At 33.5% G+C, this 18,590-nt stretch overlaps 1 protein-coding gene across 2 annotated transcripts in view; it reads right to left on the bottom strand.

Annotated features, from left to right (window-relative positions):
• Positions 1–18,590, bottom strand: part of CFH (complement factor H) — a 132,692-nt gene that overhangs the window by 71,664 nt on the left and 42,438 nt on the right. For both annotated transcript variants that reach the window (XM_044000223.1, XM_044000224.1), the window contains exons 7-8: positions 17,242–17,415; positions 12,392–12,607 (exon numbers count right to left, since the gene is read on the bottom strand). In XM_044000223.1, the coding sequence (XP_043856158.1) occupies positions 12,392–12,607; positions 17,242–17,415 (390 nt within the window). The remainder of the gene's footprint in view (positions 1–12,391; positions 12,608–17,241; positions 17,416–18,590) is intronic.

Raw genomic sequence — 18,590 nt, 5'->3', positions numbered from 1 at the left:
TCTTCCTGAGACTACTCGAGAAGATCTCAGGAAAGATATGACCTCCAGGGGTTTAGATTTAGCTTCAGTGAAGTGTAAAACTCCAAATGACATTATAAGAAACCAAGAGCTAATAAAACTAGAAAAAGTAAAAATAGAAGATAATCTGAAACATCTCATTAAAAGAACAACTGATCTGGAGGATAGATGAAGGAGAAATAATATAAGAATAACTGGATTACCTGAAAGTTATAACATGTATAAAAAAAAGAACCTTGATATACTATAAGAAATTATTAAGGAAAATTTCCTTGAAGTTCTACAATAAGAGGGTAATGCAGAAATAGAAATAAAATCTAGCATTCATCATCTGAAAGAGACACCAGAGGAAAATTTACAAGAATGTCATAGACAAATTTCAAAACTCCCACTTTAAGGAGAAAATATTAGAAACAACAAGAAAAAACACAATGTAAATAGTGTGGAGAAATAGTCAGGAATTCATAAGACCTAGCAGTTTCTTCACCATAAAACCATAGGTGTTGAAACATTGTTTTTCAAAAATCAAAACAGCTGGGATTGCAGCCAAGAATAACTTCCCCAGAAAAGTTGATTATAATCCTGAATGGAAAAAAAATAGCACTTAATGAACTGAAAAACTTTAGGTACTTGTGACAAAAAGAGATCTCAATGGAAAATTCAATATAAAAGGTCAGAAAAAATATAAGGAAAGTCTTAAAGACTAATTATCAGTGACCCATTAAGATCAAACTATTTACTTCTGATATATGAAAATGTTATCAGTCTTTTTAAGACTGTCATCATTACCAGGGCATTATGAAAGAAAGGTAGAAGGTGAGTTGTTTATGATGGGGTGATTCTTTTTTTTCTTTTTTTTTTTTTGAGGGGCAATGAGGGTTAAGTGACTTGCCCAGGATCACAGAGCTAGTAAGTGTCAAGTGTCTGAAGGCGAATTTGAACTCTGGTCTTCCTGAATCCAGGGCCAGTGCTTTATCCACTGCGCTGCCTAATTGCCCCTGATAGAGTGATTCTAAAACAAAATTATGCAAAATGTAAAATAGATAATTTTGGTTATATATAATGAAAAAGATTTTGCACAAACAAAATCAATGCAGCCAAAATTATAAGGAAAGTAGAAAACTGGGAAAGGATTTTTGAAACAAGTATCTCTGGTAATGGCCTCATTTCTCAAATATATAGAGAACTGAGTCAAATTTATAAAAAACAACAACATGTCATTCCCCAATTGATAAATGGTCAAAGGATATGAACAGGTAATTTTCAGACAGAGACATTAAAGCTATCTATAGACATATGAAAAGTGCTCTAAATCACTATTGATCAGAGAAATGCAAAGTTAAAAAAAAAACACCTCTGAGGTACCACTTCATGCCTATCAGAGTGGCAAATATAAGAAAAAGGAAAATGTTGGATTTTGGAGGGGATGAAGGAAAACTGGGCACTAATCCACAGTTGGTGGAGTTGTGAACTGATCCAACTATTTTGGAGAGCAATTTAGAACTATACCCAAAGGGTTTTAAACTGTACATACCTTTTGATCCAGCAATACCACTACTAGGTTTATATCCCAAAAACATCCCCAAAAATGGAAAAAGACATATTTGTACAAATATATTTATACCTGCTCTTTTTGTGGTGACTAAGAATTGGAAATCAAAGCAATGCCCATCAATCAAGCAGTGGTATATGATTGTGATGAAATACTATTGTGGTATGAGAAATGACAAGCAGGACAATTTCAGAAATGCCTGGAAAGACTTTTATTAACTCATATATAGTGAAGTGAGCAGAACCAGGAAAATGTTGTGCACAGTGACAGCAATTTTGTTGGATGAAGAACTGTGAATGACATAACTATTCTCAGCAATACAATGATCCAAGACAATCCCAAAGGACTAATGATGAAGCATTCTATCCACCTCCGAAAAAAGAACTAATGTTGATTGAACACACACTGAAGCATGCTATTCTTCACTTTGTTTAATTTTTTTCTTTTATTCAGGTTTTCTTATACAGAATGACTTAAGTGATAATATTTTATGTAATTGTACATGTAGAACCTATATCTGATTGCATACTCTATCAGGGAGGGCAGAGGTTAGGGAGGGAAAGAAGGATAGAATTTAGAACTAAAAACTTTAAATAAAAATATTTATTATCAAAAAAATAAAATAAAACAAAATTGGATAGGAAAAATTAAGAAGAAGATAATATCTCATAAAATGGGGTGTGAAAGGAAGACTGATATAGAGGAAACAGGTGGGAGTGAAGGACTAGTAGTGTTGGGACCTTACTCTAATAGGATCTGGGTTAAAGAGAGGAAAAAATAACACTTAAAAGGGTATTAAAGTTCTCTAAACTTATAAATAAATAATAGGCATAGGAGACAGGATAAAGGAGGAAATTTTAGAAGGGTGCATAGATTAAGATTTAGGAGCACGGGGGAGGGGAGAGGATAAGGGAGGGACCCTTAGAAGAGTTGCAGAATAAGGAATAGGACAGTAAGGGAGAAAACAAAGTAATAGGGATAGGGTAAAAAGAGAGTCTGAGAAGGATAATAGTGAATAAAAATAAGATGGAGGAAAATTGACAACTAGTAATTACAACTTGGAATGTGAACAGGATTAACTTACCCATCAAGCAGAAATGAATTAGAAGTCAGAAGGCAACAATATGTTGTTTATAAAAAACACATTTAAGAATGAGAAAGAAACACAGAGTTAAAATAGAGGATTGGAGAAGAATTTATTATGCTTTTGCTGATGTAAAAAGGCAGGGGTATCAATCATGATCTCAGACAAAGTTAAAGCAAAAAGAAATTTAATTAAATGAGATAAACAAGGTAATTACATTTTGGTTAAAGGTATCATAGACAATGGAACAATATTAATACAGAATCAATATGCACCAAATATTATAGCATCTAATTTTTTTTAAAAGAAAAGGCAAATCATTTACAGGTATACAAAGATAATTGTTTTATAATAGTAGGGAACTTAAATACTTCCCTCTCAGAACTAGATAGATCTAACAAAAAATTTAAAAAAGAAGTGAAGGAAGTGAATAAAATTTTATATGTTAAATATGATAACTATCTAGAGAGAACTCAATAGAAATAGAAAGGAATACACCTTTTTCTCAGGGGTTCATAATGCTGTTATGAAGACTGACCATATGTTGGGATGTAAAAATTTTATACTTAAAAGCAGAAATATTAAAAGTATCCTTGTCAGGTAACATAGAATAAAAAATCACATTTAATAAGGTATGCATAGATGGAAAATTAATTGGATAGCAAACAACCTAATCTTAAGGAATCGGTGGGTTAAGGAACAAATCATAGAAAAACCCAATATGATGGTCTAAGATACCAAGAAATATTAAAATAAAATCAAAGAATGAAAAAAAGAGAAAGTAAACTATCTTATCAGAAAAACAACTGATCTGAAGAATAGATGAAAGAGAAATAACATAAGAATACTCATACTACCTGACAATTACAATAAAAAATAATCTTGATCCAATATTGCAAGGAACAATCAAGGGAAATTGACCTGAAGTTCTAGAACAAGAAAGCAAAGAAGAAATAGAAAAAAAAAATACTGTTGATTACCAGAAAGAGATTCTAGGAGGAAAATAAAAGAATATTCTAGCCAAGTTTCAAAGCTCCCAGGTAAAGGAAAAAATATTGGAAGCAACAAGAAAAAAACAATTTAGAAATCATGGAGCTCCTAAGTTGAAGGGCCATAGGTCTTGGAATAATTTATTATGTAGATCAAAAGTGCTAGAGTTACAACCAAGGGAAACTCACACAGCAAAGTTAAGTATTATCTTGAATAAAAACAAAACAAAACAAAACATTCGATGAATTGAAAAACTTTCAGGTTTTTGTGGAGAAAATTGAATGGGGATAGAAAGGAATATAATTTTTCCTCAGTGGTACATAGCACCTACATAAAATTAACCAGGTATTAGGGCATAAAAACCTCACAAGCAAATGCAGGAAAAGAGAAGTATTTAAATACAAACTTTTCAGATTATAATACAATAAAAATTACAGTCAATAAAGGACAGTGTAAAGATATATTTTAAATGAATTAGAAACTAAATACTCTAATCCTCAAGAATAAATGGGTCAAGGAACAAAATAAAGAAACAATCAAAATTTTATTAAAGAGGATAAAAGAAACAATGGCCACATACCAAAACTGAAGGCAATACTTAAGGGAAAATGTATATCTCTAAATGTTTTTAAAATTTTTTTTGGTGATGCAATTGGGCTTAAGTGACTTGTCCAGGGTCACACAGCTAGTAAGTGTTAAATGTCGGAGGTCAGATTTGAACTCAGGTCCTCCTAACTCCAGGGCCAGTGCTCTACCCACTGCACCATATAACTGCCCCTCTAAAATCTTATGTCAATAAAATAGAGAAAGAAAACCAATGAATTGTGTGCACAACTAAAAAAATTTGGAAAAAGAACAAATTAAAATTTTCCAACTAAACATCAGTTTGGAAATCCTGAAAAACCAAAGGAGAGAGAAAACCACTGAACTAATAAATAAGTCTAGAAGCTTATTTTATTTAAAAAAATACAATTAGAAACAATAATAAAACTTTGTTGATTTTTTTTTAAAAGGGAAAAAAGAAAGAGTAAATTATCAGTATCAAAAATGAAAGGGGTAGGGGGCTGCTACGTGGTGCAGTGGATAAAGCACCAGCCCTGGATTCAGGAGCACCTGAGTTCAAAGACAGGCTCAGACACTTGACACTTACTAGCTGTGTGACCCTGGGCCAGTCACTTAACCCTCACTGCCCCCCCCAAAAAAAAGAGAAAGAAAAAAGAAAAGAAAAGACAGGAAAAAGAAAAAAGAAAGGGGGGTAAATTCACTACCAATGAAGTGGATATTAGAAGACTTGTTAGGTGTTATTTTCTTTTTTTTTTTTTTTTTTGGCAGGGCAATGGGGGTTAAGTGACTTGCCCAGGGTCACACAGCTAGTAAGTGTCAAGTGTCTGAGGACGGATTTGAACTCAGGCACTCCTGAATCCAGGGCCGGTGCTTTATCCACTTTGCCACCTAGCCGCCCCGTTAGGTGTTATTTTACCAAATTACATGCCAATAAATCTGACAATCTAAGCAAAATGGATGAATATTTACAAAATTTAAAATACTCAGATTAGCAAAAGATGAAATAAAATACATAACTCAATTTTAGAAAAAAGAAATTGAACACACCATCAATGAATTTTCTAAGAAAAAATCCCCAGGGCCACATGGGTATACAAGCAAATTCTACCAAACATTTTTTTTGGGGGGGGCAGGTCAATGAGGGTTAACTGACTTGTCCAGGGTCACACAGCTAGTGTCAAGTGTCTGAGGATGGATTTGAATTCAGGTCCCCTTGAATCCAAGGCCAGTGTTTTATCCACTGTGCCACCCAGTAGCCCCCTCTACCAAACATTTAAAAAACAATTAATCTGAAATTATTTGGAAAAACTGTCAAAAAGGAATCCTACCAAATTCCTCTTATATACAAATATTGTGCTCATACCCAAACTAGGAAGAGTGAAAAGATAAGGGGGGAAGAAAACTACAGATCAATTTCCTTAATGAATATTGATCCAAAAATTGTAAACAAAATACTACCAAGGAGATTACAGCAATATGTGAAAAAGATCATATGCAATGACCAGGTGAAATTTATTACAAGAATGCAGGGCTGGTTCAATATTAGGAAAACTATCAGCATAATTGACTATATCAATAACAAAACCAACAGAAATCATTTTATTATCTCAATAGATGCAGGAAAAGCCTTTGACAGAAATGCAATACCCTTTCCTATTAAAAACACTAGCAAGCATGGAACTTTGATTAAAATAATTAATATCTATCTAAATTAATAATGAAGCATTATCTGTAATGAAGATACGTTAAAAACCTTCCCAATAAGATCAGGAATAAGACAAGGATGCCCATTATTACCACTATTATTAAACATTGTATTAGAAATATTAGCTATACCAGTTAAAAAAGAAAAGAGAAACTGAAGGATTTAGAACAGGCAATGAGGAAACAAAACTATCACTCTTTGCAAATGATATGATGGCAGACTTAGAGCATCATGGAGAATGAGTTTAAAAACTAGTAGAAACAATTATTTCAGCAAAGTTGCATGAGATGAAATAAATGCACATAAATCACAAATATTTCTATGTATTACCAAGGTCCTGAAGGAAGAAATAGAGAAATTCCATTTAAAATAATGATAGACAATAGAAAATACTTGGGAATCTACCTTGAAGACAAACTCAGGAACTATATGCACACAGTTATAAAACAGTTTTCACACAAAGTCAGAACTAAACAATTGGAGCAATATTAATTGCTCATGGATAGAATGAGTCAAAATAACAAAAATTAAAATTCTGCCTAAATTAATATATGTATTGAGTGGCATAACAATCAAACTACCAAAAAATTATCTAATAGAGCTAGAAAAAATAATAAACTTTTAAAAATAATAAATAAAATAAAATAATAAACTTCATCTGGAAGAAAAAAGTTTAAAAATATCAAAGGAATCAATGAAAAAACTGAAGGAAGGTGGTCTAGCAGTACCACATGTGAAACTTTATTATGAAGTTGTATCATCAAACTAATCTGGTACTTGCTAAGAAATAGAGTGGTTGATCAGTGGAAAAGATTAGGTATGCAATGCAAGGTAGTAAGTGACCATCTTAATTTAGTGATTGATAAACCCCAAGACCCCTGCTTCTGAGATAAGAACTCCCTATTTGACCAAAAAACCAAAACCAAAAACAAAACAGCTGAGGAAACTGGAAAACAGTATGGTAGAAACTAAGTATAGACCAACATTTTATACTCTATACCAAGATACAGTCCAAGTACATACATGATTTAAACATAAATGGTGATACCATAAGCAAATAAAAAGATATGAAATATTTTACCTGCAAATTCTTTGGATAAGAAAAAAATTTAGAACCAAATAAGATATAGTGATGTTAAGGGCTAAAATTCTAGCTAGTCTGTCTAAAATATCCAATGAGTGGTCGCCAATAAATTATAAGCTATAGCAAGAGTTAGGCTTTTAAGCATTTATTAAGGAGAACAAGAATTTGGTAAAGAGAGAGAGAAAGGCCTAGATTCCTATCTATTAAAAGGAGAGCACATTTCTAGCTCCACTCTCCACCAGCGTCCTCAGGAAAGAGCTTGAGACTGAGCGCCAGGCTCTTCCTTCCTCCTCCCACTAGCCTGAGTCACTTCCTGATGCCAGAGAAAAGACTCCTGGTCTTGCCCTCAAAGACCTTCCCTTCATGGGTGGAACTCTTCTACAGTAAGTCTCCAGCAGGTGGCGTCATTCCAATCGTTACAGTGAGCATTAAAATAATGTAAAACATCATTTTGATTATAAAAAATTTAAAAGGTTTTGTAAAAACAAAACCAAAGTAACTAAAATTATAAGGAAAGCAGAAAACTGGGGAAATTTTTTATTCTGAAAATATCACTGATAAAGGCCTCATTTCTCCAATATATAGAGAACTGAGTCAATTTTATATACAAGGCATTCTTCAACTGACAAATGGTCAAAGGACATAAAGGAGCAGTTTTTAGACAAAGAAATCAAGGCTATCTATAGTCCTTTGAAAAAATGCTCTAAATCACTACTGATTACAGAAATTCAAATGAAAACAACTCTGAGGTATCACTTCACACCTATCAGATTGGTTAATATGACAGAAAAGGAAAATGATAAATGTAAGAGAAGATGTGGGAAAACTGGAGTACTAATACCCTTGGTGGAGTTGTGAACTGATCCAAAAATTATGCAAAGCAATCTGTAAGTATGCCCAAAGAGCTATAAAATTGCGCCTACACTGTGATCCAGCAATACCACTACTGGGTATGTGTCCAAAAGAGATTTTAAATAGTGGGTAAAGAACCTATTTTTACAAAAATATTTATAGCAGCTCTTTCTGTGGTGGCTAAGAATTGGAAACTAGGGGATGCTCATCAATTGGGGAATGGTGGAACAATTTTTAGTATAAGATCATAATGGAATATTTTTATGCTATAAGACAACCTCAAGGGATTCATGATCAACAATGGTATATACCTGCAGAGATAGAAATGATGGCATCTGAACACAACATCTGTATGGCAAAGCATACTATTTTTCTCTTTCTCCTTTTCTTCTTTCCTTATTTTTTCTTCCTTTCTTTTTCCTTTTTTTTTTTTTTTTTTTTTTTTTTTTTGGTGAGGCAATTGGGGTTAATTGACTTGCCCAGAGTCACACAGCTAGTAAGTGTTAAATGTCTGAGGTCAGATTTGAACTCAGGTCATCCTGAATCCAGGGCCAGTGCTCTATCCACTGCATCACTTAGCTCCCCCTACTTTTCTTTCTTTCTTTCTTTTCTCCCTCTCTCCTTCCTTCCTACTTTACTTGTTGCTTCCTCCTTGCTTCCTTCTTTCCTTTGTTCCCTCATTCCTTCCTTCTTCTTTCATCCTTCTGTACTTCCTTCCCCTTCTTCCTTTCCTTCTTTCATTCCCTTTTTCCTTATTCCTTTCTTCTTCTCTTTATTTTTTGTGTTTTCTTCTTGAAAATGACTAACATGGAAATGTTTTACATGATTGCTAATGTATAAAGTATATCTGATTATTATCTCAGATAGGGATGAGGAAAAGAAGGAGGGATAGAATTTGGAACAAAAACCTTTTGAAAAAAACCAACAAATGTTAAAAATTATCTTACTAACCCCTCAAAATGAAAAGACACTTCCCCCTACTGCTTTGTAGAAGTTTGGGGTCCTGGCATATAAAACTATATATATATATGTGTGTGTGTGTGTGTGTGTACATGTATGCATGTATATATACATACATACATATATACATATATAGTTAAATTCTTTTGTTGTATTAATTGTTTTCCTATTTTTTCTTTTTCCTTTTTCTTTGTAGAAATAGTTCCTTGTTATAATGGATGGAACTCTGGAAACTAAAGGGGGAAGTAAACAGGAGTAAATTAGGAAATTAAAGATCAAAGGTTTGAATGAAAATTCATTTTATAAGATAAGGGCAGCCCAGAAAACAGTGTAGCAATCACACTGTCAGAGAACAGGCAATGCTACAAGAGAACAGATAATCTTATCAAAGGAGCAGAAAGTGTTTTGGAGTAGTAGACTCCACTGTCAGAGAGCAAGCAATAGTACCTTAGAAAAGACAGTGCTACTGAAGAAGAAAGTTGCAATCCCATAGAGTCATCAGCATTTTCAGAAAACAGGAAGTACTAAGAAGAGACAGCAGAATTTGGAAAACAGAAAGTGATAACAGAGTTCAATGATACTGAACACAGCAAACTGCATCCTCTCATAATGGTTTATGAAGGGTTTACCCTAGCATAAAGAGACTTGAGAATTTATAATATTCATTTGTTTTCTTTTTGCAAAATAAGTTTTTTCTGATAGATCATGTCCAATATGTATTAGGAGGGAATGCTAACCTTTTGTAATGTTCAATGGGCATATCATAAAGGTCTAATTGAAGAAAATTATAGACCAATCTTACTAACGAATATTGATGCAAAAATGTTAAATAAAATACTACCAAAAGGATTACAATTATATATCACAAAGATCATACACTATGGCCAGGTGGGATTTATAACAGGAATGCAGGGCTGGTTCAATATTAGGAAAATTATAAGCATAATTGACCATATCAATAACAAAAGCAGAAGAAATCATATGATTATCTCAATAGATGCAGAAAAGGCCTTTGACAAAATACAGCACCCACTCCTACTAAAAGCACTAGAGAGCACAGGAATACAAGGAGGTTACCCTAAAATTATTAATACTATTTATCCACAACCATCAGTAAGCGTTATCTGTAATGGGGATAAGCTAAAATCCTTCCCAATATAATCACAGGTGAAGCAAGAATGCTCATTTTCAACTCTATTATTTAATATTGTACTAGAAATATTAACTATAGCAATAAGAGAAGAAAAAGAAATTAATGGAATTATAATAGGTAATGAAGAAACAAAATTAATACTCTTTGCAGATGATATATTATACTTAGAAAATCCTAGAGAGTCAACTAAAAAGCTACTTGCAATTATTAACTTTAGCAAAGTTGCAGGATATAAAATAAACCCATATAAATCATCAGCATTTCTATATATTACCAATAAAGTCCAGCAACAATAGATAGAAAGAGAAATTCCATTTAAAATAACTGTGGTCAATATATAATACTTGGGAATCTACCTCCCAAGCCATACATATCAGCTATATGACCAGAACTACAAAACACTTTTCACAGAAATAAAGTCAGATCAAAACAATTGGAAAAAAAATATTAATTCCTCATGGGTAGGCAGAGCCAATATAATAAAAATAACAAACTTATCTAACAATTTATTTATTTAGTAATATACCAATCAAACTACCAAAAATATTTTATAGAGCTAGAAAAAATAAAAACAAAATTCATCTGGAAAAACAAAAGTTCAAGGATATCAGGGAATCAATGAAAAATATGAGAGAAGTTGGTCAAGCAGTATTAGATCTCAAAATGTATTATAAAATGGTAATTATCAAAACAATCTGGTACTGGCTAAGAAACAGAGAGGTGGATCAGTGGAATAGAATATTTACAAATTACACTATAGTAAATGACTATAGTAATCTAGGATATGATAAACCCAAAGATCCAAGCTTTTGTAACAAAAACTCATTATTTGACAAAATCTTCTGGGAAAACTGGAAAAAAGAATGGCAGAAACTAGGTATAGACCAACATCTCTCACCATATACTAAGGTCAAAATGGGTACATGATATACACATAAAGGATGATACCATAAGCAAATTAAGAGAGCATGGAATCAGTTATCTTTCAGATTTATGTGTAGAGAAAGAATTTAGAACCAAAGAAGATATAGAGAATAAAATAAAATGTAAAATAGATGATTTTGATTATATAAAATTAAAAAGCATTTGCACAAACAAAACTAATGGAAATAAGATTACAAGGGAAGTAGAAAACTGGGAAAGAATTTTTGAAACAAATATCTCTGATAAAGGTCTTATTTCTTAAATATATAGAGAACTGAGTCAAATTTATAAAAATACAAGTCATTTCCCAATTGATAAATGGTCAAAGCCTATGAACAGGCAAAGAAATTGATGCTATCTATAATCATATACAAATGCTCTAGATCATTGTTGATTAGAGAAATGCAAATTAAAACAACTCTGAGATATTACCTCATACCTATCAGAGTGGCAAATATAACAAAAATGGAAAATATTGGATGTTGGAGGGGATGAAGGAAAGCTGGGAGACTAATCCACTGTTGGTGGAGTTGTGAAAAGATCCAGCCATTCTGGAGAGAGCAATTTGTAACTATGCCCAAAAGGCTATAGAACCGTGCATACCCTTTGATCCAGCAATACCACTGCTGGGTTTATATACCAAAGACATCCCCCAAAAGAGAAAAAGTCCTAATTGTACAAAAATATTTATAGGGGGTGGCTAGGTGGCGCAGTGGATAAAGCACCAGCCCTAGATTCAGGAGGACCTGAGTTCAAATCTGGCCTCAGACACTTGACACTTACCAGCTGTGTGACCCTGGGCAAGTCACTTAACTCCCATTGCCCCGCAAAAAATATATATATATATATATATTTGTAGCACCACTTTTTGTGGTGGCTAATAATTGGAAATAAAAAGAATGCACATCATTTGGGGAATAGCTAAAGAAACTGTTGTATATGATGGTGAAGGTGCTATAAGAAATGACAAGCAGGATGACTTCAGAAAGGCCTGGAAAGTCATGTATAAAATGATGTATTGTGAAGCAAGCAGAACCAAGAGAACATTGTACATAGAGACAGCAATATCATTTGATGAACTGTGAAAGAATTGACTATTCTCAAAAATACAATGATACATGACAATTCCAAAGGACTATTGATGAAACATGCTATCTACCGCCAAAGAAAGAACTGATTTTGATGGAACAGTAAACGTTTCAGTAAACATGCTATTTTTCACTCTTTCGTTTTTTTCCTTTTAATCCAGCTTTCTTGTACAAAATGACAAATATGGTAATGTTTTATATAATCATACATGTATAACCCATATCTCCTTGTTTTCTGCCTCAGGGAGAGGGGGTAGGAAAAGAGGGATAAAAATTGAAACACAGAACTATAAATAAAAATGTTTATTATTAAAAAAAAAGGTCTCACCAAAATGAAATGTTATATCCTTTCCAAAATCATCTGGGACTTCCTATCACATATGCCCCCTTAAAAAGTGTTTAAAGAAGCATACTCACTAAGACATTTTGGAACTGGAGACCATCCTCCTGCAGTACATATAAATTTTGTCCAATAGGATGAGGCAGATCCATAAGCAGATACATAATTTTCATTACAGTGGTAGTGCATTTCTTTTCCAATGGGTGCTGGGAACAAACTTCGCTGGTATTCCTCACTATAGCGATTTATATAAAGTGTTCCATTTTCAATTTCTGGAAAATCACAAGGTCTCACTTTGGGAGAAAATGAAGTACAAATTAATTATTTTCATTATTAATAATTTAGCTGGATAATTTAAATTTCCCAGTATGAATAAACATTATACAATATAGTATAACTGTATTCTTTTCGTTTGTGATCTCAGAATATGCACTGGTTTAGAATCATAAAATTAAAAGGAATTTGAGAACATTATCTCAATTCAATTCAACAAATATTCTGAAATGCTTATTACATACAAAACACTATACTATACAATTAGGATGCAATGACAAATGTAAACTTCTTTGCCTTTGAGTGCTTATATTTCATTACATGCTCTGAAAATGATAGCATCAAAATTGTATGAGATACTTGGTAACTTGCCTACTTTTGAATGTTCCCCTGGAGAGATCCTACAAATTTCTCAGTAATCCACTTCAGAATCAAACACACTAAATAGGACCTTAAGAAAGAGTTTTTAATTTCCTGATTGTTTGCCCCCTACATTTAGCACCCGTGAGACACAAGTAGTTCTGCATATAATATCAAAATATCATCTCCATTTTTGCCAGCCCTTTTCTTTATGCATGAATGAATGAATAAGAATTTAAATGTTTTTTTCAAAGAAAAGTGATTAGTCAAAGTTGGCCAGGTAATTATAATACCTAAAGACATTGAATGGTTATTTGTAAATTCTATCTAGTCTGCCTAGTGGTTGCCAATAAATTAGAAGCTTTAGCAAGAGTTTAGATTTTTAAGCATTTGTTAAGGAGCATAAGAATTTAGTGAAGAGAGAGAAAGAAGCCTAGATGCCTATATCTATCTATCTCAGGGAGCCAGAATTTCTAGCTCCACTCCCCACGAGGTCCTGATGAAAGAGCAAGCCTCGCCCCTTCTTCCTCCCAGAAGCCTCCTGTGTAAACCCGAAATATCCTGTACACACACACACACACACACACACACACACACACACACACACACACACACACACACACCTCCAAGCTAATTGGCTGGCAACTTTGATAGACAGTAACCATGAGCAAATGTCACTTCCTGACACCAAGGAACTGACCTTCCAAGCCACATGGCTTGCCCTCAGATGCTTTCTCCTCATGGTGGAGCTTTCCTACAATATCTCTCCAGCAGGTGGTGTCACTCCAATTGTCACAAGATTAAGATATGAAAGGCTAGATTCCTAAGTTGGTCATTAACTTTGATATGGAGATGTTCTAATATTGTAGAATGCCTTTTCTTCCATTATACTCTCATTCCTAGGCCTTTATGACACCACAATTTTGCTCTGTCTTTGTTCTCCTCATATCTATCTGATCATTCCTTCTTAATCTTCTGCTGCAACTCTGTCTGTGTTCTCATTAAGTATTAATATCCTCCAATGCTCTGTCCAAGGACCTCTTCTCTATTCTTAACATTCTTATTGATGTCTTTTGCTCCCATGGGTTCAATTAGCTCTATGCAGATTATTCACAAATCTTATCCAACCTTCACCTCTCTCCTGAACTCTGGTCCTATATCACCAACTCCCTGCTGCATATTTTGATATAAATTTCACATCAGTATCTTAGACTCAACACATTTACAAGTGAACTTAATATGTTTCATGAAAACTTATCCTTCCTCCACATTTTTCGTTTTCAGTTAAGGATGCTATCCTTCAAATCATATAGGTTCAGGAGTTTTGAGTCATCCTCCACCTTTCCCTTTCCCCTACCTCATATTAATCCATTCAATTTCCACATCTTGTTGGTTCTATTTCCATGACATTTCCCCAATCTTATCCCTTTATCCTGAAACTCTCAGTCATTACCCTAGTTCATGTCCTCAAAAACTCCTTGCCTATACACCTATTAATTTCCCTGGATAATTCTAGTGTCACTTTGTCTCCAAACCATCTTCTACACAACAGCCACATTACTGTTCTTAATACACAGGACTGAGAATGCCATTTGTCCATTCAAAAAATTCAGTAGTTCTCTGGTTCGAGCATAAAAAAATTAATTCTTAGCCTGGAACATAAAGGTTCACATCATCTGATCCCCACCTACCTTTCAAAATATTTCATATTAGTCTCCATCATACAATCTACATTCTAGCAAATATTTCTTCCTCATCTTTGTCTTTTAAAATGACAACCTTCCTTCAAAGCTCAGGTCAGTTGCTACCTCCTATATGAAATCCCCAACTTGATAGTGCTTTGTCCAATCTCATTATGTATTTACTCATCCAAGCATATAAGAAATGTTAATATTCACAGTTTACTATTGTCATATTTTTATGGGGTGGGGGTGGAATGCTTTGTGTCATCCTTTCTTAAAAGAATGAAATTGCAGATTGAACAAAATCCAACAGAAGAAAATTTCTAAAAGCACATTTAGACAGAACATGGTGATGTTTTTAAAGAGATTTAAACAGGTTTCATTATAATATTTTTAGTGTTCATATACTCTCATTTCTGCAAAACACATATAAGATATAACTATAAAGTAATAACATTACTTATTTCTTTTAAACATACCAAACCTTAAACATATAAATAACACCTATCTAGTAATTCAATGGTATTGCCCCTGCTCAGAATATTTTTGCAAGTTCTATATTGGAAATGCCCTCATATTTCATTTGCAAGTCATTTTGGGGGAAGGGAAAAAGATGGTGAAGTGGAACCATAATTTAATGTTATAGTTTCCAGTGAGTAACTACATTTTAAAAATTCAGATCAGCAACTCTGCTTCAGTTTCAAATCTTAAAGTATAGCTTGGGACACAGAGGATCTAAGCACTTTTATCATTCAAATGGGCAATATGTTTTGGAGGTGTCAACAAGTTTGGTTTCTTTGGACCAGACTTGTGATTTTACTGGTTTAGGTACTCCTATTGAGAAATTCAAAGCTGATTCAATATCTACTCTGACGTTTATAGTCTTACAGGTTTTCTTGGGAGAAGAAGAAGTTAAATAACTTGCTGAGGCTCATGTAGCCAATATAATTCAAAGGCAGAATTTAAACTCTAGTCAGACTTCCATGATGGTTGACTATCTTTATAATATACCATGCTAACTCATGGTTATAGGCCATGTCAGAAAAAAAAAAATCACTAACTTTTATAGTTAGACCTTGGTTATTGAAGTAATTTTTACCTCTTTTAGAATGTGATAATGCCTCAAGATGTACCTACTGACTTATAGTTAGGTTGTGACCTGAATTGATGAAAAGTTTACATAACAAGGAAATCATAGTTTCTTGAGTGCAATGAAAAACAAATAAATACAATTTTACATCATGGTTTCTTATTTTACTAACCATATAATCATATCACCAAATTCTGGCCTTCTAAAATTAGCACTTTCATCAGCCACAGACCTAGGTCAGGGTCTCATTACTTTTTGTCTAGACAATTGCAATAGCTCTCAAATTAATCTTTTGGCTTCAAGTACATCCCCATTCTGATTCATCCTCCACACAGCTGCCAGAAGTAGTTTTCCTAAAGTTACAAGTTTAACCATGTCCAACTTCTAATTAATAAACTCCAATGGCTCCCTATCACTTCCAATATCAAATGTAAATGCCTCTGTTTGACCTTCAAAGCTCTTCACAGTAAGGACCAAACCTAACTTACCTTTCCTGCAAGACTACATATTGCTCTGTTTCATGCGTTTTGTGGTGCAGCCAAATTAGTCTTTTTACTGCCCCTTACACACAACAGCCCATTTTTTTTGTCTCCATCCCTTTGCACTTTTGGTCCTTTATGGCTTGATATTTCCTCTTGACCTCTGTCTCATAAGAATTCAGTGTTTTCTTCAAGGTTAAGTTTAAGTGCCACTTTCAATAAGCATTTCCTGCTCATCCCATCTGCTAGCACTTTCCCTATACAAAAATCACCTTTTATCTTTTTTTGGAGAGGATTGATATTTTACATTTACCTCTATATGTATATGTATCTCCCCATACAGGTTATAACCTCTTTGAGGGAAGATATTGTTTCACTTTTGACTTTGTACCCCTAGCACTTATGTTTTTGTATTAATGATCACACAATACCTGTCATTCAATAGATAGTAAATACTTATAGAGTAATCAAGAAACCATAGAACCTGAGAGACCTTAAACCTTAAGAAGTTTAAGATTGCATCATGATAAATGGTGGCAAATATCAGTGAAATGATCTTGCAATCTAGGTCCATTAGGCTTTAAAAACACATAAACAAAAAAAAAATAAAGAAGGGAACTAAATTGCCTATCTGTGAATTGGGAATCAGGGGATACTTGACCATGTTACAACATTTCTATGGTTTGTGAGAACTTGGACTCATAAATGTTCCAGAAAGGTCTATGGAAAATCAGAACAAAATAACCAACATGCATACTGCTCTGGTAACCTGCCAAAAGTTTTCAATTCAGTTTATTGGGTATTTATTTTTCCAGGGAAAATATCTGGGACATTTGGATGAAAATAATTAGAAACATATACATGAGAGAAATTTCCCTTTCATTCTGTTCTGATAGAGCTAGAATATCCTAAATTATTGAGTGATTCTTAAATATGATTCATATGACAAAATCAAGAAAAGCAGATATGTTGACAACATTTTTAGATGAAAAAACAATAATTTCCATGTCTTCAAAGTAGGACAATGTATAAATGAAACTTACAGTTACATCTAGGAATAGGTAACCAGCCTTCAGGGGTACATTTTGCCTTGTTTCCCGTAAGTGGTGGGTAATAACCTTTGTTGCATTGGTATGAAATTTCTTCATCTCCTATATACTTATTTGCCTGAGGATATACATTCCCATTAGCCAGGCGTGGGGGATCACATGTGATTTCTAAAAAGAAATATGTGATTAGCTTAATTAAGGTATAAGGGTTACGAGTCCATTAAGATTATGAAATCTACTCAAATAACACAATAGACTTTAGTGTCACTTATAAGGAGCATTTAAATACCTCTTCATTCACAATGGTTAAATCATGCTATATTCTAATAACTCAAATGACCTTTCTATTAATCAGCATATATGTCAACAGTAGATTATTCATTTTCCTACCATTTGAATATAGAAAATGTATTCATTTTATAAGAAAGAATGTAATAATCTTTTAGTACCTCCGAATTAACATTTTGAATATCAATTTTTTCACATGTAGTAGTAGAAAAATGGATGTTTTTAGATTCCTGGTTATGGGAAGTTTTTTTTTCTTGTACAATTCCAGATTAATGGAAGTTTATTTTAATTAAGTTATTTTGATGATAGATTTTCTCTATTTACATCTCAGTCAACACAGTATCTGACTATGGATTCTAGGTTTTGCCACTTGCTTTTTTGACATGATAGTGCAGGATGACTTAGAAGTCTTATCACATGGTACAAGATAGTCCATGTACTAAACTTCCCTGGTTATATCTCTTTGATACTGCATCTTTCCCATTCTTCCCCATGTGTACTGTGAGTGCTCAGCTATTTATCTTCTATATCTTTTATCTGCTAGTCATAGTTATATTTGCTAGAGTAATACAAAATAAATCTCTTTCACATGAGAATCACTCAAATATCAGAAGATAGCTACCACATCCTGCTTTGGTTCTTTCTTCTATGAGCTAAAGACATTCAGATCCTTCAAGTGTTCCTTTTATGACATAATTTGAATATTCTTCAGCATCCTACTCACTCTCCTTTGGATATACACCCATTTGTCACTAACCTTTTTAAAATATGCTAATTAGGAGCAGCTAGGTGGCACAGTGGATAGAGCACCGGCCCTGGAGTCAGGAGTACCTGAGTTCAAATCCGGCCTCAGACACTTAACACTTACTAGCTGTGTGACCCTGGGCAAGTCACTTAACCCTCATTGCCTCACTAAAAAAAAAATATATGCTAATTAGGAGTAACCATAATATTGGGAATTCAGTCTTTCTAGTGAAGACCCCAGTAACTACCTTGATCTGGGTACTATTACACTTGTTTTAATACTGTGGTCATTTTTCAAATGCACATTTGGT

The sequence above is a fragment of the Dromiciops gliroides genome, chromosome 4, assembly GCF_019393635.1.
Source record: "Dromiciops gliroides isolate mDroGli1 chromosome 4, mDroGli1.pri, whole genome shotgun sequence".
NCBI classification, from domain to species: domain Eukaryota; kingdom Metazoa; phylum Chordata; class Mammalia; order Microbiotheria; family Microbiotheriidae; genus Dromiciops; species Dromiciops gliroides.
This window is presented reverse-complemented; position numbering and strand designations above follow the sequence as displayed.